Here is a 26,993-nt window from a genome sequence, read left to right on the forward strand (position 1 = left end):
ACGGTTCGATTTTGGATCGGTTCCGTGGAGAGAGAGAGAGAGAGAGAGAGAGAGAGAGAGAGAGAGAGAGAGAGAGACCTTTAGAGGCAAGTAAGCAAGATCTGGAAGAGAAATTTGGAGGGCGACTGTAGCAGTATCATTGCGAGCGAGAGAAATTGAGATGCTTTGCGTTTCTTTTATGCAGAGAGAGATGAAAGGCGACTGCTGGATTCTTTTTCTTGGAATGACCGAAACTACCCATGGATTGATTTTTTCTCATTACGACAGTCTTGCGGTTGTTGCCTCGTTGGTATTTTGGAATTTTGAGGAGGGAGAAATGCTTTGGCAGAGTATGCCGATTGATAAACAGGCACTCGGAAATTGTAATCTTGAACACCAACTGGAAATTGCTGTTCTTGGTGCCCAGATGCACGTCCGCCGCGAGCATCATCTGTATATCTGCCTCTATCTGCGACAATCCCTTCTCAGCCATCTCTCTCTCTCTCTCTCTCTCTCTCTCTCTCTCACAAACCCTAACTGCGGCGAGTGAGAGGGCAGAGGCAGGGGTGGTAGTCGGCGAGAGAGAGGGTAGAGGAAGGGGTGGCAGTCAGTGAGAGAGAGAGAGAGAGCAGGGGCAGGGCAGGGGCGGGGGCGGTAGCACAGCAGTCGGGTTATAGATATTTAGGGTTTTTTGTTTTAAAGTAAAGATTCAGATCGACGGTTCGGATCAACGGTTTAGATTTACGATTCGGATCAACGGTTCGGTTCATGATTCGGTTCGATTCTACAGGGCCTTAAACCGGAACCGATCTGTATCCAACGATTCTCGAACTTTTGGAACCGGAACCAGAATTGGTCCTGTCTAGAACCGGACCAAACCAAATTGATCCAATGGTTCTGGTCTGGTTACACGGTTCTACCGGTTCGATGTGCACCCCTAAAATAAGGTGATCCAAAACTCAAGGAGTCCATTCGAAAGGAAAAAATGAGAAAGAAATGCCTACTATTGAAACTTTCCTGTGTTCACCTTGATACTTATATGCCATAGACACAGTTTATAACATCATTCCCACTGGAATGAACTGAAAACACAAAACACACCAAACTTAGTCTGATACAACTTTTGTGGTCATATAAATGTTTCAATGGTAGCCGTTTAATATTCATGGTTTCCTCTCGTCCGGCCCACTTGAGATTTTTGATCCGTCTGATTTTTAATCAAATGCCATTAAATGAGACTCACATAACAGCTGGACGGAGTGGATTTCTTACTAACATCACAGTGGGTGCCACCTTGCCTCCCTGCACTAACCGCAGGGGGAGGCTGATTTCCTATGAAAGCCTTTTTTAGCAAAAGTTCTTGCACTAGGAAACTAAGTGGGCCCACCGTGATGTCTGTGATAACACCACTCCATCCATCCATTTTTATTGTTTATTTTAAGACGGTTATACCCTATTTCTGGCTATCTAAGAAAGCCAGTAGGAGGAAGACATGCGACATTGCATAGGAATATGAAGTGAATAGAAAGATTTTTTAAAATTTAGATCACTTTTTTGTCCAGTTTAAAGCTAGTTCTACACATCTGTGGTTGGTCTACAGAGTATTGTGATCAATATACAGAAAATGCGATTGAGCGGTCGAAATGAAAAGATGTAGAGAGTGATCGAGTGGAGCGTGGTCAAGATGTTTAAGACATAAAAGATGATCGAGGGCAACCAAAACAAAGCCTTGACGGACAAAAGAGGGACTGTCATAAAGAGAAATGTACTAAAAGAAGGATATAGAGAAAAGAAGAATCAAGAAAGATATTTCGACTGCTGTAATTGTTGTAGTAATGGAAGAAGGATTTGGAAGAATAAGCTACAATAAAAATCTATAAATAGAGGAATGTGACAAAGAAAAATCCAACAACACAACCAATCTTAAAAAACAAACAACAATCAACTCAAATCTATCTATTTATCTTTTATCTTAAATCCTAAGAGTAGTGGTAATTCTTAGCCATAATATTTAGTTGCAATCCAAGTCTATGCTCATATGATAGATTTGTTCTTCATGTAATATCAAGTAGTTCTTTTAAGAGACGAATTCTTGCAGTTGCTCCTTGTGAACGATTGTAAGTTTTTCCTTTTGTTTGATTTGCACTGGCATTCTAAAAGTCCTTTTTTTTAATGGAATGCACAAAATAACCTATCTTCGGAGGAAGAACCTCACCCTCCGATTATCGCTTGATCATGATCAAATTCTACAAGTAGTTGAGTAAGTGACCGATCTTCTTAGAGTCTGATCATATACATTCATATTGGATGTATCTGCTTATTTTGGGGCTTGGGGTCAAAGTTGGTTGGTTTGGATAGAGCTATTGTATCGATTTTGGCATGCTTGCATAATAGAAAACAAACCGAGTGACCAACATTTATTTGTCATGCTCGCATAATGGAAAACAAACCGAGCGACCAACATTGTTTGGTATGCCCGGTGGGGACTACAAATCACTTAGTTGACACAAGTATAGTTGCCGATGAAGTAATTATTTGAATCACGAGCCAAATGGGTACTCACAATACTTCAACAGACGATGATGTGGCTAGTGAGCCTCCTATTAACGAGGAAGAGTTGAGAGTCCAATAAGTGCCTGAGCAAGGAAATCCACCACCTATTTCAGTGCTTTCTCCTCTAAACTACATAGACCCTCGACATCTCGAGTTGAAACTCTTGAGATTATGTCAGCTAGGATGATTGAACTATATGCAAATGGGGATTCAACACATAGCGATACAAGAACAATACCAGCCACACCCCTTAATCATTAAAAGCACCATCAAAGTACATGCTCAATTTCTCATGCTCATCTTCTATAGCGAAAAGGACATCATTATTTAGGAAGTCAGTTCTTACGGGTCCATACGAGGGCAGTGGATGCGAGACGAGATAATTTGCTAACTGTCCTGGATTTTCGATATCTTGAATTTTCAAAAATCCTTGAAATTTTTTAATATAACTAACCTACATTGTGACTTACTTGATGCTCGAAGTAAGCCTATACATGAGTGATACTAGTAAAGAACCACACAAATCCAATTAATCAACTGTAGGAAGCCAACAAATTCGCCTGATCACTTAAACATCGGGCTTAACCTTGTGATTTTTTCACATATGTCCTAAATCTAGCTGACATATCTCTGACTAATCAAGACAACCACATATAAATAAAGATCTACCAAATTTTGAGACAAGGGTTGGATCTTAATTAACAAACTAAACTGACCCAGTTATCCTTTTAGCCTAAGAACCAACAGTTTAAGATGATTATCATTGAATCGTTATTTTCACTAGTTACGAATAGGCCACACTATGCACTTACCTAATCAAAATCTTAATCATTGCACACAAGAAATCTTAATACCCAACTCATTCCAGAAATATCTTGATTATCTAAACAAGCTCTAGACCGCTCATTAATGCGCTACTAAACCTGAGACTATAGAAAGACATTCGTCTTAGTGGGCTTGACGTCTATCGTGGGACATCGAGCCGAGATCGTTCCTCGAACCACTTAACTTGGACTTACAAGGTCAATGCATGAGATATGCAAATATTCCTGAAATTAATCAAGAACTTAAGTTACTTATCTGCGTTTAGTATTTGCCCAAGTTGTGGCTTTCGGACCGTTGGATCAAGACCAAATTTAGGAAAACAATCTAAGTTAATACCTTACATATATTCGTATAGCGCGGCCCCGATGGACCATCGATAACTGTCAAACAGACTTCTGATCATACCCATCAATCGGTGTATCCGAATGGCGGGCTGATTGTATCATACATAGATCATCATTAGGGCTAACTATCCTATGGTGTATATCAACCCCTACACCTTGTAGTGGGCCTAAAGGTTAGAAACACACTCCCATAGGGCTAGTATAATGAAAACCTAGCCCTTAGGGCCATTTGCACCACTTCTTGCACTATATAAAGCCTTCATTTGGACACCCCATTTTCCCATATGAATTTTACCTTAGAGAGAAAGAGAGAAAGAGAAAAAGAGAGGAGGGAGATCTTGGAGTGTTCTTGATGGATTCCCTTCTACCAAGCCCTAACCTTGACCGTTCTCCTCTATCAAATTCATCCTACTCGCAATCGAGAGGTAAGAAATGAACCCTACTTTTAAACCTAAATTTTTCTAAATTGAATTGCATGAGTCTCACGTAGTTGCTTAAAAATTAGTGTAAGAATTGTTTCCCCATAAATCTATAACCCTAAGAGCTCAAAATCGAAGATTCCTTTTTAAAGGTATGGACCATTATCTGTAGGTTATCATTTATCGATCATTGATGGTCTCGATTAATGATTAGATACTTGTAGATGAATTTGTGCATGCTAATATGTTAACATTTTGATTTGTATATAATAAATGGATGCTCACATGTTTGATAAAATGTCTATGTGATTGAATGTGTTGTTTTATGGATGCTCATATATTTGATTGAATGCTCAATCAAATGTGTTATTTTGTTTGTGCCCATATGTTTTATAAAAATGCCTAAGTAGATGTGTTGTTTTATTGATGCTTATATGTTTGATAAAGTGCCTAAGTAGGTGTATTGTTTTAATTGATTCTCACATGTTTGATGAAATGCCTAAATGGTTGTGTATTAGAACTTCTGCTATAATTACATGAAGTAGTGCTTAGTCCATACCGATACTTATAATTACTACGATGTTCGGTTAGTTGGCTAACCTCCACAACAAAAGGGTGACCCAAGTTGGAGCGGCCACCCTAGGCTTGTTTGATCAATTCGGATTGAACACGAAAGACCGATAGTAGTTGGACTACACAGGATACTTGCACTCAATGCCAGTTGCGTCAGGGTTCTCCCAGGTCAATTAAATTAGTCCACTAGCCGACTGATCATATATGTTCAAAATGTATGACACGACTAAATAGAATCTATGATATCATGTTCCTAATGGATGAGTCCATTCATAACCATTAGTGCGATAATGATCCCATTAAGACTCATGAGCTAGGCATGGTGGTATGGGACACCGTGTCCGAACTATCGACTTATGCTAGGGTGACGAGCCTCCGTGTAGTGACCAATGAGCACTAATGGAGGTGGTAGATCATTGTTTGAATGGCCTCTACAAATTACCTGGTCGATGGTTCCATGCCAGAGTACCATTCGAACGGCCCGGATATGAATGTAATTAGGTAATGGGTCATTTTCTTTGTGTGATTTGATTTTATATAATAAGCCCACACATTGAAACTGAGTGATCATACTCGATGTTTGGATGACGACATATACTGAGTTGATCCACATATATTTGGGTATCATGTCGTAGCTTTGGAATAATTGATTTGTGAGATAAATGAATGATACCCAAATTTGGATTAAGGGACACTGGTGAGGAACTTCTACGTGCAACAACGAACCATGTGATCCGGATTAGGACTCGTGATATGATGTCAGTATCCTAGCTTCGCCAATCTGCTATGTGAATTGAAATTAATAATCACTTGGCTAATCATACATACCCTAGGATAGGTTACGATTTGGCATTGGAGTCGCTTGTGAGGGAGTGTTGGCATTTGCGAAATAGGCATTGAAGTTGCTTGTGAGGGAGTGTTGGGTTGTAAGGCGCATGCATCATTTCATAATCTTATTCGTTCATTTAACAAGAGTATTTAAGAATTGTTTAATTTCTTGTTTTATCATTACCTGCGCTAATTGGGTTGATAACATGTGTAACTTAGAACTAATGGAACTACTAAGTTAGATACTCACTCCTACCTAGGACAGTGTTTTTAAACACCAACCAGACATTGTTGCTGATGCAGGTCCTATCAAAGCATCCAACTGGTAGGCTTGGATTGACTTGCACTTTTGTCGTGATGCCTTAGGAGCACCAAGCAAAGCTGGAAGACTTTGCTTTTATTTTAGTTTTGTGCATGTATATATTAGAGCCCCGATCAGGCGTGCTTTATATGTTAATTTTGTTTTATGTTCGTTGTGCCTTATATAATTCTCATTTTGAGTAATCACTATTATTGGAATTGTATTTTGGACTCTTAGCTCTATATTTATCAGTTTTTGCTATCTCTACCTCACTTTAAATCTACTAATTTGAATTGCGCTACTCTGATTGCTCGTGTGTGAAATGAATGTGAATCTAAACGAGGTCATGCATGCATTTTTTATTGGTTCACACTCAGAAACTCAGGACCGGGGTCTTCGTACTCGGGTGCCAAATTTTCGGGGTGTGAAATCTACAATAACTTGCCCTTTAATGGCCTTTTGGGTCACATATGGTTTGTCATATTTTGACAAAACAAAATGAGGTGTCATCAGGCCGATGTAGTAATCATTCAGAATCACGAGCAGAAGGGGTGGTCGTAATACTTCAATAGTTGTTGCTGTGGCTAACGAGCCTCCTATTAACGAGGAAGAGTTACATGCCCAACAAGTGCTTGAGCAAGGTAATCCACCACCTAGTCTAGTGCTTGTTCCTCCAAATCTAGATAGACCATCGACATCTATGGTTGAACCTCTTGAGATTATGTCAGCCGGTATGTATGTAAATAGGGATTCAATAAATTGTAGAACTATCGTGAGTTCAGATCGAGGCTTTCAATAGGTGGATTGTCGGCCACACTGAGATCATGAATCAATTAGTGACTTTATTCACTGATAAAGCACTTGTTGCATCTCAGCAATAGGGCGATGCAAGTTCTATTGGAAATTGGGCACTTGTACCACCAATCTAGTTGATGCCACAGAGACTTCCATTATAAAAAAAAAAAAAAAAAGCACACAATTTGTTCATATCCTTGGTCCAATCTAATATAAGCAAAATTCACTGATACTAGTAGATTTTAGATGTCCTAAACGTATTCTTGTCTAAGACATACGAAATTCACCGCCTCCAGTAGAATTCAAACGTCTTGAACGTGAAAATAGGAATGTAATTCATGAAGCCATGAATCAAGGGAGGCTTGTGGGGAAACCCTTGTCTAGAAATCAACCATATAATGAAGAACGGTATCAAGATGGCCTTGAAGTACCTCTAATTGCTCACAACAATACTGGGAGCATAACCAAAATGTTCAACTAATTCAAAAAGTAATAGGCCAAGTTCTTGACTGAAATACAACATGTTCACAACCCCAAGTGTAGGGTCGTGATGTAGTAATAATCTCAGTAAGACCGAGGTCGAATCCACAGGGACTGAACTTGTACGTTTCTGAAATTAAGTAGAACTAGAACTAGAAGAAGATGTAAACCTAATTCTGAATATTTTGAGAGAGTAATTGTGAATAGATTAATTAAAAATTAATAAATTTAAAGGTAGGAACTAGGGTTTCCAAGGATCCACTTGTAGCAATCAGGGAGTTACCTTGCTTGATTCAGGAAATCCAACTGGAATTGGAGTCCCATCCTATCCAATTGGGAAAGAGAGATAATCAAATCTCTGAACTTCTCATAAACCTAATCTCAATGGATGTGGGTTGTGAGGATTGGAAGCGATTCCATCATCCGATCATGCCCATGAGACGATGGCAAACAACAGGATATACCAGCCCCACAACCAATCATAAGAGAATTGTGAAGATCAGAAAGGGTTCCATCACCCTACCATGCCTAAGGGACAAAGGTGAACAACGAGACTTACTAATTTCACAATCTCAAATCAGGAAAAGAAAATATTCAGAGCAATTGAAGATCTATTATAATTTGTCACAACAAACCATTAAACACTAAAAATATTTCTTAATAAAGAACTAGAATCCATGAGGTTCAATAAAAATATGAATCGAAACAAAGCAACCATCTCAATCATGATATAAGCTTCACCTCTTAGGGTTTAGCTAACCATAGACATAATTGGACTAAAGTCTCTTAAGAAAAGTATAAAAACAACTAAGGAAGAAGAAGAAAAACTCTTGGCGACGACTTCTCCACCCTTTTGCTCCACTCCTTAAATCTTAGAAGATGCCCAGGGATGCCCTGGGGACTCCTATTTATAGTTGAGAAACACCTCCTTTCACATTGACTTGGAAGAATCTAGAAACCGCCTCAAATTTATGCAGTCTGCGTAAAATATGTGTAACAGTTCAATGCATCGAAGGTCTTTCGATATGATCTTCGAAGCTTCCATGCATCGAAGGTATTTCGATATCATCGAAACTGGTCCAGAACTGTCTAGCGAGTTTGGCTTAAAAATCCTGCAATTTTCGATTCCACCTTTGATACATCTAAGTACCTTTGATATGATCTTCGATGTATCTAAGGTCTTTCGATATGATTGAAGGCGATTTTGATAGTTTTTCAGAATTACACTTTTCTTGTCTCGGAATTTGTTTTCAAGACAATTCAGGATTCCTTTTCTTCACTTCAAGTCTTCGATTCTCTTCATTCCTCACTTCGTTTTCTTAGATCTTTGACATGTGAATTCTTCATTTTTGGTCTTATAAGATCCGACCTTTGGCTTGGTGATTCTTGAGCGTTAAATCCATGCTTTTAGCATCCTTTTCAATCCAAGCTCTTAAATTCACCTTGCAACACAAACATGATTAAAATAGAATATTAAGCATTATCATGTTTATTAAACCAAGCAATAAATAGGGGATAATATGTAATATTTGACCCTCAACACAATCTCCAACTAGCATTCTGCTAGTCCCGAGCAAAGTATGCGAAAAATGAACTTCAATACGCAATGTTCAAAACTTTTTCAGAAAATAATATTTTGTGTAATCAAGTATGAATGAGTAGGGGTGTACACGAGTCGATCCGAGTCGAACTAGGCTCAACCCGACCTAACCGGTCACCAGCCACACCCAGCCCGAATCCGGCCTGGCCCGGTCACCAGGCCAACATGTCTAGCCCGAACTTGGCCCGTCAGCAATCGGGCAAGTTCGGGCCAATTTCGAGCCTACTCCATCTACAAAGGGACGGACGACGTTCTCACTTCTCTGTCTCAAATGATTAAGATAAGAATTTAGGATATATATATATATATATAAATGGCCAGGTCAAGTCGGGCCGAACTAGGACATGTTTGAACTCGGCCTGAACTTAGTTTTGGGCTAAAGAAATGGCCCGTCCCGGCCCGAACTCAGTTGCGGGTCGAGCCGAGTCGAGTGAGTTAACCGGGCTAGCCCGGTTCGTGTATAGCCCTATGAATGAGTAAACTCAAGATAAGAAAGTGAGATTTTGAAAACCTAGAGCCGAATCACATAAATAATCGATCAAATAAGTTCTTTATCCATTATATCAGAGCATAGTTTGCATATCAAGTTTTTCAATATGCTTAATGAAAATCATCTTACTTCTATAAAAATACTATCAATTCATCATGTTAGCCATGTTTGCCATATTTAGATTGGTTGAAAATTCAAGTACTGATTCTGAACTTATTCCATTTTCCTTCTTTTTTCAGTTTTTGGTTCTATATCGATGGTCAGTCTTACTTTTTTTTTTTTTTTAGACTTTATATTCTTTTTAGAGACTTTTTTCATTCTCTTCAGAGATGTTGTCATTCTATGTTCTTCTCATCATTTATGACCTTTTTGTCGATCTCCTGGTTTTTTAACTGGTTTTGTTTTTTTCATTTTTTTTAAAAGATGGATGAAATTCTTCAGACTCAATCCTCAATATCTATCAATGATTTACATGTTAACAATCAGAAGTTTTAGTATTATTTACAGAAAATAATTTGAATGTGTCTTGTGAATTTGATAAACATGATATTCAAACTTCCTCTTAATCAATTGATTGCAAGAACATTAAGCGATAAATTACTTAGATGATCAAACTCCAGCAGTTCAAAATTTAATTTTTATCTTATCATCATACTCAAAACAATCTTAAATATACAACTTATGGCTTTCTAAATAGATAAACATTGAATTTTTTTTAAAAATTTTACAAAATTTACTCAAAACTGAGAAAACACTGATTAGTTTACTTAATCTCCCATCCCCAACCTAAAATCTACATCATCTTCCATGTAAAAGAAATACACATGATGTGTAAAAGGGACAACGTAATTGAAGGAGAAGTGATGGAAAAATAGTATCTGATAAAGGAATTTTGAGGCTTTTTCTAAAGGATCTCAGCGTGAAGGTGGGTTAGCACAAGAATTAAATAACCGAAAAGAAAACTATCCTAAACAAATGGAAAGCAAACTATCCTAAACAACGGAGGCAAACTATCCTAAACCTAAATTCTATGAAAGCAATAAATTCTAATCCTAAAGTAGTAAAGTAATGCAGTATGGTTCCTCCTTCAGCCAGTATCTTGATAAATTCATCAGAAGGTTTCTCAACAAGATCATCTAAAAGCTCTTTTTGCAGTAGACTTGGATATCCTGGAGCATGAATGTCCAGAGAAATTTTTGGACCTCAGCATCATGTTCGCGATTGGAATTTGGAGGTTTTCAAAGAATATATAATTCACTTGCAGAAGATAATTTCTCAATATTAGTGGGCTGAGGTGAATGAGAGATCATAAACAATTGAATAATAAAAGGGTTGTTCATCTCAGTCTCTTTAAAATCTGAAGTTGTAGGCTCCGGTTCAGAATCTAGCTCCTCTACCTATAATGGTAAAATTTTAGTGTTAGTGGAAGGAGTGGCATCAACTTCCTAGCTAATATGATTATTTGAATCTGCAAAGTGCGCCAAGCAGACATCTAGAGATCCAAGAGTTTCAGTTAAAAGAGACTCATTATCTTCAAATATGTCTATCAAGTTCATCTCATAAGTCAGGTCATCATCCCTTTGTGGCTTGTGCAAATGAAACACATTAAATTCTACTGTCATATTCCCGAAAGATATTCTAAAATGGTCTTTCCAAATGAATGGACGGTGTGGTTACAATACATACATCATGAAGGAACCACAGAACCTGGTGATGTCACGTCTGTAGCTAATCTCGCTGCGCAGCCTGTAAGTAGCTAATCAGCGTCCCATTACATGGCCACCAGTTATTGGCGTTGCTCTTTTCATTAATGTACTCCACAACCGGACGGCCCAGATCACCGTCAATGTGTGTGACACAGAGAGTTCATGAGTCACCACCATTTTACAAATGGTGTTAAAATATCACCGTTGGCTGCACTAATAAAAATATAGTAACGGAGAAGCCACAGCGCAATTTTCAACGAGAAAATGAAAAGAGAAAGCAAGAAAGAACAGCAACAGAATCTAGTCCAGGTTCATCCCCCCGACATTTCCTTATTTCCATAATTACCCCTATCCTTTCAAAATAAGACCTCCCAACTCTCCATTTTCCCATCCTATAAATATCCTCTCAATCCTCAACGCTTTCCTAACCAGATTTGCTTTCCTCCCTGACAGAAATCTCTGAACTTCAATCTCTCCCAAAACATCCTCCAGAAGAAGAAAAACAATCATAAGAAGCTAAAAGAAGATCAATTTCTACCCATTAATGGCGTCCATGGCTACCCTTTTCCTCCAATCTACAAACCCAACTCACCCTTTTCACAAAAGCAACAAAACCCATCTCCATTTCAATCCCAAATTCTCAGTTCCTATCCTTTCTGGGAAAAAAATGAGGAAGCATCCTCGGATTTCTTGCGGATTGATTGAACCCGACGGTGGAAAGCTCGTTGAGCTCGTCGTTCGGGAGTCGCAGAGGGATGAGAGGAGGAAGGAGGCTGTGTGGGCCCCACGGATTGAGCTGTCGCGGATCGACCTTCAGTGGGTCCATGTGCTCAGTGAGGGGTGGGCCAGCCCTCTCCGCGGTTTTATGCGTGAGAACGAGTTCCTCCAAACACTTCATTTTAATTCCCTCCGGCTCGATGATGGGACGGTCGTTAATATGTCGGTGCCTATCGTGCTGGCAATCGATGATGAGCAGAAGCAGGCGATCGGGCAGTCCAGAAAGGTCGCTCTCGTGGATTCCGACGAGAATCTGGTTGCGATTTTGAACGAGTAAGGAAGTTTCTTTTTCTTTTGTATGTATTTGGTTTATATCTTCTTTAAGATACTTTATTACGATTATGAGGAATACAATCTTTTGTCTGAATTACATATTTCCCAGCAGTCTGTAAAGGTCAGGCACATGTTTCAGTGATCTATATTGTTCATCTGGGTGGGCCCCACCATAGATGAGTAATGGACGAAAATGATCCGAAGTTGAAACATCCCAACCATCAGAGCAATGGGCTTCTCCTGCAGCATATGGACCGTTAAATATACTTTCTTTTAGTCATGCATAGAAGATCAAATATTTATGGGTAGGATTGTCCGATGCGGTTATGGTCTTTCCAGCTTTATACATTAATGATGAATGGTCTGGATCATTGAAAGGTGGGTGGGTCCACAAACTGCTTACCAAGCTGTATATCTCCTCCACTATTGGTGTGGAATTCATTTGGGTTTTTGGTTATCTTGTTTTCCTATATGAGATATCCCATGAATCTTTTAATTTTTATGTCTGGGCCATAAAATTAGTAGTGTTGTTTCAAGAATATGTTCTGTTTAGTCCGCTGACCTCAATTTGTTGGGTTAAAGCTTAGATGATGATGATGAAGTTGTTTGGTTTAGTCTGCTTTTATTTTGAGTTATTTCTATCAATTTTTATTTTTCAACTCATAGATGGATTTTCTAAGGCTTTTATATGGCGTCTCAGATATATTTGGTTGGTTCTTTTCCTATCAATTGGTTGAATTATTTTGAATTGCCTTCTCCAACAGAAATCCTTGTGATTAAAAATTTTCTTTTGAGGGTAGGTATGCAAGTTTAGCAATTTACTATGGCTTAAAGTTGTATTTTTTTTCTCTTTTCATTTTTATTAAAGGGAAAAAAAAAAAAAACCCTTAGCCTGTCAGATGCATCTAATTTTCTTACTGGAAACTTAACCTGAATGCCATGCATCAACTTCCTTGTTTGGTATGGTATGCTGCACTTTAATTGTACCCATCTCACGGTTGTCTATAATCAAAACCGAACATTAGGGTGGGTCCACTGTGAATCATCAACAATGAAAAGATTGCAATGATTGGACGGACAATCTTAAGGATCCAATTGATGACCATCAAATGGATGGTTAGAAAAGTATTGCAACGCTCAGCATTGAAAGTTAACAGGTCCACCAAGTGAATGGGTAGGATTTACAATGCATGTGATTTTGGACAGCAGCAGGACCCACCTGATGAATGGTCAGGACGATGGACATTTTGCACGAGTGTAGTACATCAGGTAAGGAAATTAATCCTCTGATCTGGTTACATGAAACTATTGATGTTCCATAGAGCAATAACTTGTACAGGATTGCAATTTGATTTGGTGCTGAAATGTCAACCTGTTATGTTGGATGTAGTAATAACCCTGTTTATGTAACTGTCTCAGTCCTGAATTGCTTGCGCACCTCGTATTCAAAGAATTTCGAAGTTATCTGTTGCTGGCATGTGCTTAGAGTGTCCCATCGAACATCTTGCTATTTTTCTTCATCTCCTATTATTATTGCTCTAGTATCAAGTTTTTTGATATATTTCACTGTATTTTTCCTTCCATTTTTTTGAAGTTGCATCAATTTCCCAATGAGTCATTGAACTACTACTTGTCTAATCTCACTTGTATTTGGCAGTGTTGATAGAGTTCTAGGATTGAATTCCCAAGGCTTCTTGAAAGAGTTCTTGGAAAGATCTCTGGTCTATATTATTTCATTAAATTGATCTATTTTCATTCGTTGTCACTAGTTTCCATGCTTCTCTAGCAGTTAATAGGATTTAGATACTATATAACAAAACTCACTCATGCCATTAGATAATTGTAAAATAGGTGGGATTTTTGCCAAACTAATCTTTAGGGATGCGAAATTCACTTAGGTTGTTGTTGCTGAAGTAGTTGGATTAGTGCTTGAAGGGATTCAATATGAGGGAGGGAGCACTTTGCAATCACTGTCGTGGATTTTGCTGCAAGTTACTGAATACCTGTATAACTTGGATGCATTTCTTGGTGTCAGACACGTGTGGCAGTGTCAAATGTCTCTATCACCCTAAAAACCGATTATTTACAAGTAAAAAACCATAAAATATAAATGAAACATTTGAGTAGAAAATTTTACATTTTCTTATATGAGTGCTATCCGGGAGTATCGGACACAAACATGTGTTGACAGGTCACAATTTGAAATAGTGCCATTTCCTTGTTACATGGATGAAGTGCCTTGCTTACTAGAAGAGGGAGCTATGTACATTTGTAAAGAGGATGTATGGTATCTTCGGGCCCTGAGTTCCTACACATGTGGCCAAGATCGGTGATCTAAACTATTGATCATATGGGCCCTGACATGGATGGATCATGCCCGAAGAATCTCTCTGTAGGGAAAGATCCTAACCCCTTTGGTCAGCAGCCTGAAACTAAGGTCATGGAGAGGAAAAAAAAAAGAATAATAACTCAATGGTCAACATTCAACAGAAACACCCATTTTGAAACTCTCGACCCATAGATGAAAAATCTCAACCATCGAACTGTTGATCCCACTTGTTGGAACTTGGGGATCATGGATGTCATGGATATGCCTTGGTAAACTATCATATAGTTTCTAATTTCAGAACCTTTAATTTCGAAGAGGAAATGACTCAAAAATTCAATAGAAGAGAGACACTCCATATAATTCTGTTCATTTCCTTAACTCGAACATTTTCCAAGTCAGTCGACATTTCAAGGCTGTGCTAGCTGCATATCACACTCCTTGCTTAGGCCATAAATCTGTAAATGATTTTCCATGTGAATGGTGGCGACATTCTTGTTCTCATCAGTTGCAGGATAGGATCTTTACATTTGGCTTTGAATCATCATTATGGATCAAATTTATATGTGTGACGATAGGTATCCAGTATCCTATAAGCTAAATGACAAGTATTATTTTGGGTGCATTTGGATGCACCATCAAATCTACATGTGGTTATTAGTCCAATAGAGTGCAAACAACCAACTTGAAGGCTACTTCCTCATTATGAATGCTAGGGAACATCATTAATTTTTATCAATTCCTCTTGATTAAACTCGATGGACATAATTCAATTCATTTGTGCATCCAAGCGCAGCCTTTAGGAATTCTGTGTACGATTGCATCTGATTCAGGCTTAGCTGCAGTTCCTTCTCTGGATACCCAACAACCGAGTTCATGGTAAACATATAGCTTGAGCAGATTACTTCCAGGACATGTCTGGTGGCCATATATAATTCTGCTTCCTCAGAATGCAGATTCTCTGTTTGTCTTGAACTAACTATTCTCATTCTTTTTTGCCCATCTGGATTTTCTGCAAATTTAGTTACCCCTCAGGCTAAAATATTAAATCAAACTTGCATTTCTGCATCCTTGTACCAAACAATAGCTCAGCCTAAATCAACAATTTAGATTTTGAAATTGTCCAACCTTAATAACATGTATTAGCACAACTGCTAGTTATGAGTATTTTATCCGAGTTATTGTTCCACTTTTCTTTCTGAGATTAGTCCTGAAGATGTATGTATGTAATGGAGTGAGGATTAACTAGAGCCTATTCTCATTTCATAGAGTTATAGAACAATGTTGCAGTTGAGATCGTTGTAGCTCCTTTATTGATTAGGCATTTCCAGCACCCTTAATTCCTGCCGTGCAAGCTATCATTGGCATTATTTATGTAGTTGTCAATGTATTTGTTTTTAGTCTAGATGCTATGTTTCAGCTTCTGAACGGCACTTGCACGGTGTGGTTCTAATATATTTCATCCATGGCTGATCTGGACCATTCAGATATGGAGAATTCCCACGAATCACACATTAGATGAGCTTAACAATCTGATTTTGCCCATTTAATATCAACTGCTGACCATCTTCTTTTCAACCATTCAGTTAATTCTAACTGATTGGATGGTAAGGATCATCAGATCAGTGTGATATTTTGGGGTATAATCCATGCACATTGGGGCCATGATTGATAGGATGGACTGGATTGGTATGCATATATGCCACTTGCTATGTGGTTGAGTAGCTGCACCTAGCAGTAGCACACCCAGTTTCTTTGGTCTATTATCATCTGTCAACAATGTGGACCCATTTCTTTTTAACTACTCCTTTGATGCTTACCAATTGGATGAGGATCATGAGGTCAGTGTAACTGTTGAAAGCAAGGGAGGGGGCCTGCTGGAAACCTGCACCTTCAGCTCCATACTGATCAGGTAATTCTTGGGCCATGCTTCATCCAGACTGGTGATCACGATTGGGACTTTCTGGATCAGCAGTTGTGTATGATGTATGCCATGTGCAAGGTGGATGAATTTCTGCACCTATTACCTTCTGTTCATTTAACTCGAACTAGATACTGCATACATGGGGAAATAACCATTTTAAACATGTAGCCATGTCAATGTGTCAGGTGGTCCCAACATAGTTGAAGTAAAAGGGTTGATGTCAGATGGGTACCTGGTCATAGAAATTTTTCTATGCAATTATGAGAATCAATTTCAGAAGTGATTGGTGACATAGGATTTCAAAGGTTGATCCCAAATTGCTGGGACAAGGCTATGATGATGATGATGGCCGACGACAATGAGAATAATGATAATGATGATGATTCATTGCCTAGTTCTAGACATCGTCAACAAAGCTACAAGGCTATTTAGAAACTTAGAATATTTCTGTAATTCAAAGTTCCGTAGAGTTCCTTCTAGAAACTTGGAGTAGAACATTGCTGGATGGTTGTAAATATTTCTCTTGTAGGCAAGATTCCCCATTGTTCTATTTAGAAACATAGAGTAGAAGATACCTTCCAATTGAAGGTTACATCGATAGCTCCATCTTTCCTTTCATTTCTTTCATTTCATCATTGCTCATCTTCAATATTATACATACAGGCATGTTTGGATTCCCTATCGAATTGGATTGCAATTATCTGTTGTTAAAAACTGTTAATGCTGCAACACCATAAGTTGTTGTGCCGCTGCCCGCAGGTGTGATTAAAAAATGGTTTTATCACTCTTATTAGGCTTCTCATTGGTCAAATATAATTTTCCCTTGGCAGCTAAAAACACTTGGATGGATTTGGACCACAGAAGATAATTTGTTCCATTTAATATAATAAAAGTTGTTAGGACCTCTAAAAAAATCAAATGGTTATGAATCCATTTCTTGAATCACTTTTCTCTTCTATCTAGAACAAGGGACTAAAATATATATTGCAAGTTTATACAAACACGGTTGACCTTTTGCGACCAACAAACACCCAACCTGTACACTTTACATGGTATGCAGGCCACACTTGAACTGAATAACTAGCCAACACGTCCACACGTTCCAACTAATCACGAGGTTGGTGATCATGAATACTTTTATCCCCTTCTCACGCACAAACCATTACAAGGGCCCTACGCAACAAAAAGAAAAGAAACTGTAGGTTTCTTAAAAGATTTTTAGCACAAGAGGGATAAGAGACATCAAAAATAAAAGAAGAAAGAGAATTTTATTAAAGAATGGAGAAAGATTGATTAGATCAACAACAAAGATGCTATGATACTATGTATACTCATAGATTAAGAGAGAAGAAGATAAGAGAAGAAAAGCGAGAGGGGAAAGTCGGGAGAAGAAAGGAAATAGAGTTAGAGCTCGACATCCCCACTATTTCCCTCTATATTAATAATAAAAACCAAAAAGTACAAAAATATCTTCACTAATAATGTTCATATTCCAAACAGGTTCCAAACCAATGTCCTAATCTAATATAAACACTAATATAAAAAAATGGCTAAAGGTCTTGTGGTTTGTGGTCATTAGTGTAGAAAGGTGTGGTCCATTTGTGTGTTGTAATCAAAGTGACGTGTAAAAATTGTCCATTGAATAGTAGTTAGATTTCTTCTGTGACCCATCTCAAGCGTCCATCAAAAGAAGAAACATCAAGTTATGTCTATCAGAAACATTATTGAGTTCTTATTATTTCTGTTCGAATAAGTTGAATGTTAGTATTCCACTTCACTTGTGCATCCAAATGCAACCTAAATTGCATGAGTCTGATATTGCTACATGAAATTCTACATTTCCATAATGTGAAAGTAAGTGTTTTCATGCTGGCAATTGTTGAAATGGATGTATTGAAGTTACAAGCATCACATTTTGGTTTTATTGAAATCTCATTTCTCCTTGCTGTACTTTTTGTAATTTCAGCATTGAGATCTACAAACACAATAAAGAAGAACGGATTGCAAGAACTTGGGGAACAACGGCCCCTGGACTACCATATGTTGAGGAGGCCATTGCCAATGCAGGAAACTGGCTCATTGGAGGGGACTTGGAAGTTATAGAGCCAATAAAATACAATGATGGTCTTGATCAGTACCGGCTGTCTCCTGCAGAACTACGTGAAGAATTCAAGCGGCGTGATGCAGATGCCGTTTTTGCTTTTCAGCTTAGAAATCCTGTACACAATGGGCATGCTTTGCTTATGACTGATACACGCAGACGTCTACTAGAAATGGGATACAAGAATCCTGTCCTGTTACTTCATCCATTGGGAGGCTATACAAAAGCAGATGATGTACCCCTTAGTTGGAGGATGAAACAACATGAAAAGGTACTTTTACTCTCCTTGTACGACAAAAAACATGAATATCGTGTCCTACTCCCTTCACAGCCATTGTGGCATGTCTGCAAGATTCAGGCCATTTGTTAGGTGGGCTGGTTGTTCCTGTGCCTTCATCCATGAATTTGGCTGGTTGAATCACATGTGGACATTGAATGTGGTACGTTGGTCATTTTTTAACCATCAAATTTTCTGGTTGTCCTACTTGATGACCAATCGGCCTATTTTTGGTCCCATGACAGTTACAAGGTGGGCCCACCTGATGCACATGCTTGTAGTGTTGGCATGTATAGGAAGGGTAGGATTCAACATCCTAATTTCAAGAGTAGCCATTGCATTTCTCTACTATCCTTTTTTAGGAAAGATTGCCTACAAGGTGGGGCCAACCTGATGAATGAGCCAGATCTTGGGGGGGTAGGATTGAAATGCTGGTTCCCAGCATATCCTATGCATTTCTCTGTCACTGTTATGCTAATATTGAAATGGGATTTTAGTCCAGCTAATTGATAATGATAACATGTACTTAAACCATGAATTAGTTCCGATAACTAAAGCATGTATTCCACAGGTGCTTGAAGAGGGTGTTCTGAATCCAGATACAACAGTCGTTGCAATTTTCCCATCTCCCATGCATTATGCAGGCCCAACTGAGGTGCAGTGGCATGCCAAATCACGGATAAATGCAGGGGCCAACTTCTACATTGTTGGCAGGGACCCAGCTGGTATGGCCCACCCTGTTGAGAAACGGGACCTCTACGATGCTGATCATGGGAAGAAGGTTCTCAGCATGGCTCCCGGACTCGAGAGGCTCAACATTCTTCCTTTCCGCGTATGTGAACCACCCAACTTCTTATTAGCCACTCACTCATAGAGGATCTCGCTTGTTCATTAGGCTTAAAATCTCAGACATGATACCTGCACATGTGGCACACATGTATGTCTGAGTACGGCATCAGACCTTTCATCTGGTGGGACATAATGGATGGGCTGTACCCAAAAATTCACCGATCAGATGATCATAATTATCCAATCCATGGACTTGTACCAAGTGTAGGATGTCAGTCGGACTTACAAATCATCCACTGGAAATCTCCTCCAATGGGATGGTTAGGATCAGCTGACTATTAAGATTTTGGATCACAGGTAATCCAGGGTGGGGCCCACAGTCTTAACATACCAGATCTCATAAATGTGTGCTACATGTGGACGGTCATGTCCTGAATATCTAAGACAAGAACAAGTTTTTGACATTGTATCTGTGCTCCTTACATGAAGCTTGGTATTGATGTTTGTGAGTATAAATGCAGGTGGCTGCCTATGACAAGAAGCAGAAGAAGATGGCTTTCTTCGATCCCTCCCGGCCTCAAGATTTTCTGTTCATTTCAGGCACTAAGGTAACCGTTCAGCATACAAAAAATTCTGTTTATACAATTACACTAAGAGTGGTAGCATCTGGCTGTTGCAAAGTGGCTAAAATTAAGCTTGTTTTGGTTCTACAGATGCGGACTCTTGCGAAGAATAGAGAAAACCCACCAGACGGATTCATGTGCCCCGGTGGATGGAAGGTGTTAGTTGAATACTACGATAGTCTGGCAGCCTCAGAGAACGAGAAGTTCCGTGAAGCCATTCCCGCCTAAAGGCCTTGTGTTTTCCATGTATTCTGGGTTGCATATGGGTCACTTGTGTATTAGTTTGGACAGTGGATTTTGCATTGATCGAGCTGTTTGCATATTTCAAAACTTTGGTTTTGATCAGCATAGGTCTGGCATTATTGTTGTCTGCCTGTTTCCATGTTAATTCAGCCAAGCATGAATAAGCAGTCTGTAAATAGCTCAGTTTTCATTGCAATCTCAAATTCATTTGGGTATATCATTTCTCTTAACTATGATGATTCTACAAGGGACATTAATGGGGCGTTTGGGTCATAAGTTACTTTAGCTACTTATGCCTCAAGTAACTTATCTTGGTTTCTACTTATTAAGCCAAAGTGATCAAGTAACTTCTAAGTGAGAAAGTTGCTTATAATTAATCATAAACCAAACTTACTCAAGTAAGTTACTTGCCTACTTTTGCGAGTAGAAAAAGTAACTTATTTTGTGGTCGTAAGTTGCTTAAGATAAGTTACCTATGCCGCAAGTATTTATCTTAGTTTCTACTTATTAAGAATATAAGTATGTTTGGGAAACAACTTGCTTATCAGCTTCTCCTCTCTTTCATCTCTCCTATGCCTCTCTTCAGCGACTCATGAAAAATAGAAAGCTAAAAAAAAATTAACTGAAGTGATTAAGTACTTCTGAAGTAAAAAAGTTACTCATAACTAATCATAAACCAAACTTACTTATCTGAAATAAGTTACTTATCTACTACTGTAGATAGACAAAGTAACTTATTTGGTGGTATCAAAACAGGCCCTAAGTTAAGCCGCTGTGGTCATTGTAAATATAAAAAACTGAGTGAATCTTTGCATATATTCACACCAGCAATGAATGATGAGCGTACTTGCTCATGTGAGATAACAAGGGGAACTTTCTGTTACACGTGCCAATGTGGGAACATGTGTGTGACACATGGACCATTCGTCAGGTTGGATGCACTGTAAGCATGATCCGGCCCAGAAAGAAAAATCATGAGGAAGGCAACAATTGAATGAGAACAAATCGATGGTTAGAAAATGTGACTGGTGGGTCCACTATGTTTTTCGTGTGACATCAGATGCATCCCCTCCATGTCATTGTATTTCTCAAAAATCAGGCATATCCAAAAACTCAGGTGGGCCACGCTACTGGTAACAGTGTAACTCAAAAACTAAGTTATGCATGGTGTGGCTGATTTTTGGAGCAACCCTTCATCCTGTTGAAAGATAAACACACCATGGTGGGCTCGGATTCAAACCTCTGGTTGGTTTCCCCTCTCCATTTGTTCTCGGTGCTGTGGCCCACATGAGTTATGAATCAGGATGATATATTTCCTGAAGCCCTAACATCAAGAGGCACACCAGATGGATGGAGTAGATATTACACATGCAACATGTGCGCCATATCTTGGGTGTTGCACTGACTGTACAATAGGTGTTGTGGAAGATTCTGGTTAGGGGTGTCGATGGGGTTCAGGCCTAGCCCGCATCGGATGGGATTCGGCTGGAGTATCAGGCCCGAGGGCTGAGCTCGGGCTTACATTTGAAGCCCGTTTCTAAATGGGCCGTGCTTGGACTTGGATGTCCAAGAGCCCATCAACTTGGCTTGGCCTGTTAGGGTTTACAAAAGATGTTACTCATTTTAACGGCGGGAGTTTAATCCCTTCTGTATGGTCCACCTGAAATTTGGATATGCCCCATTATTAGGATCTATGTCCTAAAATAAGCTTTTAAAATGGATGGACGGCATGGATATGCAAGACATATACGTTGGGTCTCACCTGCTAAGTTATAACCCGCCTCACCTAACCCGCGTTCCACTTCCAATGGGCTGGACTTCAAACGCTGGCAAAGCTCCGTGGGACCTGCCATGATGTAGGTATTATATCCATACGGTATATTTATTTTTCCATGTTATTTTAAGGCATGAGACAAAAATTGAGGCAGATCCAGATTTCAAATGGACCACACTACATGAAATAGTGGGTATTGAATGCCCACCATTGAAAACTTGTTGGCGGCCACAGAATATTTAGACCAAGCTGATATTTGTCTTTTCCATTCACCTAGGTCAGTATAACCTTACAAGCAGGTTCGATGGAAAATAAACATCATGATGGGCCCTAGGAAGGTTTCAGAGCTAGGCCTTATTGTCCCACTACTTTCTACGATGTGGTCTGCTTGAACTTTGGATCTGCCTCATTTTTAGGTCCATAATCTAAAATTATCTGAAAATATTGATGGACGGTGTAGATATAACACACATCATAGTGAGGACATCGGAACTTTGTTACGTCAACACAAGGCCAGCTACATCACCCGCGTGGGACTGGACTTCAGCCATTACTGCTACTAAAGAGTAACGGAAAACCTCGAAAAAGGGTTGCCGGCTTGGGTTGGCCGACCATGAAATCCAACTGGACTGATGTTTCACCCATGCTAGGCCTAGGACCAAATATCAGATTTATCCGTGTTTTCTATGGACTACAATGTAGTGTACAGGATAATGCTCACCCACCAAACTCTTTCCCATTTATACGACTCACTTAAACAACATATGTAATTGATTATTGGGCAACAGACTTATATTTAATGGTTGGAGTGGATTTTATATAATTACCATGGTGTCACTATAAATATCAGGGATGAATGTTCCTCTCCTAACTGTTTCCCACCTGCACCTGAAGCATAGGTGAGAATGATATATATATATTTTTCCATAGCTTAACGTAATATCACACATTTTATAGTCCGAGTGGATCTCATGTACACGTCATCGAAGTGAGCTTCTAAAAAGTAAAGAGTGGGCTAGATTTTCTATAATCATTACAGCGGGGGCTGGTAATAATTAAGGGTAAAAGTTTCTCTAACAACTATTTCCTTTTATGTAGCTCATTTAAATAATAATTAAACCTAATTTTTTAAATCAATAGACTAAGATTGGAGTATACATCCTAATGGTTGGACTAGATATCGTATGCATATTATAGTGGCCCTTTAAAAAACTAAGGGTGTGTATCGTTTAATTTATAAAATTCTCATCGGCCGGTCCTCTGTAAAAGTTTCCGCCTCGTCTCGAGCTGGACTTTTCTGGCCCGTCACGCCCGAGGCCAGGTTTTGGTTTTAGCCTGACTATGCGGGCGGGTTTTAACAAAGCTTCGCACGGCCCTAACCCAACCCGTTATCACCACTAATTCCGGTCCTTCCTATTGTGCAGGAAACTGAAACGGTTGAGTGAATTGTAATTCGGTTCGGTTTAGCATCCAAACACATCCTTGGTTTATCGAGGAAAACTCAGAGGGGTTACTTTCTCGGGGACACAATTTAAGGCGCAGGAAATCCACCCCGTCCATCCGGTGGACCATACTTGTCTGGCCTTGATCCCAAAAAATTAGGCTGACTCAACACTCATAATAGTTTAAATTATTCAAAAACCTCTGAATGCTCGTGGTATGGCTCGTCTGAGTTTTAGAATACTGGGATTTTTTGCTAGTCTTTTCATCCCCTCGTTATATGAATGGATAGGATGGCCTAGACACCACAGTTGGCTCCACACAAACATGATGATGGACGTCCCAACTGTTTCTTATGGTGTGGCCTGCCTGAGTTTCGAATTATCATGATTTTTGCGATCGAAGGTGAATAGGACGCAGTCTACCTGATGGACAGAGTGGATCTCATGAAACTTCCACCGACGTCGATCTGGTAAATTCTTAAGCAGGGTTAGTGTCAGGTACCCATGGTAAGTAGGCTAGTGTTATTCTCTGAATGCTTTAGCCCATGCAATGCTATATATATATATATATATATATATATATATTTTAAAGTGAATGACATTTTGGCCTAAACTGACAAAACCTCCCTGAAACAACAAGCGGGAGTTTGGATAGTAAATTAATTACTTTAGAGAAGCAACTCATAAAACAAGTAATTTATCTTGATTTTTTACTTATATAATTTTTAATACTAAAACAATTGATGTTAGTGTAGGTATGCAACGTGAGCGAGCTACCTATGAAAAATGAAATTAGTATTTGTATGTTTAAAAATCACTTTCTTTTTTAAATCTCATTAAGCAAAACATTTAGGTAGAACAATGAAATGTTTGGTTGACAAAAAGAAAAGGAAAGGCTCAGATGCTATGTTATGAACCTAACATTGTCATCGTCCCAGCTTGTCATCCTCCTCATCATCACCATCATGTAAACCTTATCCCAACTAATTGGGTTCAGCTGTATGAATCTAGTTTCATCATTCAAGTGTTACCATGAATGCTTAGCTTATCGACCTCTTCACTTCTAGTTTGACCATTGATATGGAAAATGGATCATCAATGAACAATCTTGAAACAATCTAACCATTCTACTTCAATATGATCGTTGAACTTAGAAACTAACTTATACCATACGATTGGGATCGTTTCATAACTATTTAACCAATCACTAGGTGGCTCAGGGATGTCAACCCCACATAATAAATAATATCACAACCCCTAATAGAATTACATGTCTGACCCGAGGGCAAGAGGCATTTCCACTTATTGTCACCTAATCTCATAGGTGGGTTCACTTAATTATAAAAACAAGAAGCCAATGAAATTCTTTTAGGTTAGACTAGAGGCCCAAGTAACCATTGATAATCAAACTGAGTAATGATTGGACCATCGGTTCTCTCTGAATCAGCAGTAAAATCTATTCATCAGGTCTGTAACTTATTGGATAACGATCCATCATTTGTTCATGCCTATCTGTCCACCAGGATACTAAATTAACTATTAGTAAATCCCCAAAACAGTTGTTGAAACCTTTAACTCTATGGATGAATAGTTTAGCACCAATCTAACCGTAGGATTATTTAGAATCAATAATTTCTTTTAAATGTTACGTTGGGTGGCCCACCCGAGCTATGAATCTGCTCTATCTTTGGGCTAATGTACTTTTATGAGTAGTAAGAGCCGATGGACAATGTGGATTGGATCATACATCGCTGTGGACCCTACCTTTTGTGGGTGTGTACACCAGTGGTTTTGCACTCGTGGTCTACTAGAATGGGGTCAAACGGGTTTGACCCGTAAACCCGAAGAAGAAATTCTTCATTCTGTTTCCCTCTTGCACGGTGTTTAAATGGAGGATGGCCATTTCTTCGTAGTGTGGCCCACCATCAGGGAGCATAGAAATAATCTGAGCCGACCATCATGTTCAGCTGAGGGTCTCGACCAAGACTGTGTTGTTCTCGCACGCGGATACTTACGCACGTGAGAACAATTTCCAGCGCAATATCATCTGGCAATGAGAAAATTTCCAAAAAACGGAAACTGTTGTCTTTGCAGGCTGGCGATCCGTGTGCGCCTCTCTCTCCCTTCATCTTAGCTGTCCATTCGAAGCATCATAGTCCTCTGTTCGCAACAAACTTATTAGGGTTTCCTTGCATGAAAATCGACGTCATACTCTCTTCCTCAACTTTTAGAAACCAATCACCCTAACTAAATCCAGATCATCCATTCTTCATCCGATGGTTCTGTGAGATCTAGGGCTTACTATAAGAAAGGGAACATCTAACAACAGGGCCGCGGCTCCATTCCTTGCAGCTGCTCGAGAAAACTGGCCGTTTCCTTGAAAGCTTGAACCCACCACCCAAATAGACTCGAAGCTTCAAAACCTCTCCCCTACTAGCTTCCCCGGACTGATCCTTGACGTCCAAAAACATCATTATGAAGCTAATGTTGGGGATTTGTGCTACGGAATCACATAGATCTAGATCTAGGATAATAATTCAATAGTAACAAGCAATCACAGAAGAACACAAAGTTTTAACACGGAAAACCCTTGCGGGAAAAAACCACGGCACAAAGTGACAGAGATCCACTATGAAATAGAAATTACAAGAGAGAGGACTTACTTGATTCGAACAACCTCGAATCTCACCCTTGCTACACCCTTTGATAACCCTAGGACCCCTTTAGAAAGCTTTAGAATTATTTCCCATACCCTATAAAGGCCCTAGGAACACCTACTTATAGTTTAGGCAACTTCCCTTTTGCATCCTTGTGAAACCCGACTCAAATTTCTGCAGTTCGCATCAGATCCGGAAACGAATCTGCGTAACTACGACTGGTCGAGTAGACTGCACGATCGGTCAAGGGACCCCTACGACTGGTCGTGCAATCCCCACGACCGGTTGAGCAGACCAGACACCAAAAAATTGAGCTCACTGGACTTTGAGTCGAGCAGAGCTCAACTAGTCGAGCAGCTCCCTCGACCGGTCGTGGCTAGCCCACGACCAATCGAGCAACACCAAAAGTCAAATTTAAGGCATCTGACAACAATCTCCACCATGCCTTCAATATTTAACTGTGTAGCTCCTTGACCCCTTCGCTTATCTCTTCATTGCATCATAACTTCAATCAACGCTTCTTGTGCACACTCCGTCCTTCTTTTATGCCATCGCCAAGCCCAGAGAAGTTGCACAGAACTTGAACTTCTCAGTAGGAACGACCTTAGTGAGCATGTCTGCTGGATTCACACTGGTGTGAATCTTTTCCAGTGTGACATCTCCTTCCTCAAACACCTGTCGAATAAAGTGGTGACGAACATCAATGTATTTAGTACGTGAGTGATAAATAGAATTTTTAGCTAAATTGATAGTGCTCTCACTATCACAGTTGACTGGCACAGCCTTCTGCTAAGTCCCAACTGATTTATCATGCCTCTGAGTTAAACACTTTTAAACGCTTCTGTCACTACCATATATTTTGCTTCGGTCGTGGAAAGAGCCACCATGGACTGA

At 39.3% G+C, this 26,993-nt stretch overlaps 1 protein-coding gene across 1 annotated transcript; it reads left to right on the forward strand.

Moving 5' to 3' along the window:
* The first annotated feature begins 11,292 nt into the window (after window positions 1-11,292).
* Window positions 11,293-20,441, forward strand: LOC131248908 (ATP sulfurylase 1, chloroplastic-like). Its single transcript, XM_058249418.1, has 5 exons — window positions 11,293-11,943; window positions 18,160-18,565; window positions 19,143-19,403; window positions 19,882-19,968; window positions 20,074-20,441. The coding sequence occupies exons 1-5, from the start codon at window positions 11,438-11,440 to the stop codon at window positions 20,209-20,211; spliced, it is 1,398 nt and encodes a 465-aa protein (XP_058105401.1). The 5' UTR covers window positions 11,293-11,437; the 3' UTR covers window positions 20,212-20,441.
* The last annotated feature ends 6,552 nt before the right edge of the window (window positions 20,442-26,993 follow it).

Source organism: Magnolia sinica, chromosome 6 (genome assembly GCF_029962835.1).
Source record: "Magnolia sinica isolate HGM2019 chromosome 6, MsV1, whole genome shotgun sequence".
NCBI lineage: Eukaryota > Viridiplantae > Streptophyta > Magnoliopsida > Magnoliales > Magnoliaceae > Magnolia > Magnolia sinica.

Excerpts from the sequence above, each read along its gene's own strand:
- LOC131248908 (XM_058249418.1), top strand. The coding sequence starts at position 11,438 with ATGGCGTCCATGGCTACCCTTTTCCTCCAATCTACAAACCCAACTCAC. Across the intron at positions 11,944-18,159 it reads CTGGTTGCGATTTTGAACGA|CATTGAGATCTACAAACACA; the intron begins GTAAGGAAGTTT and ends TTGTAATTTCAG. Across the intron at positions 18,566-19,142 it reads GGATGAAACAACATGAAAAG|GTGCTTGAAGAGGGTGTTCT; the intron begins GTACTTTTACTC and ends TGTATTCCACAG.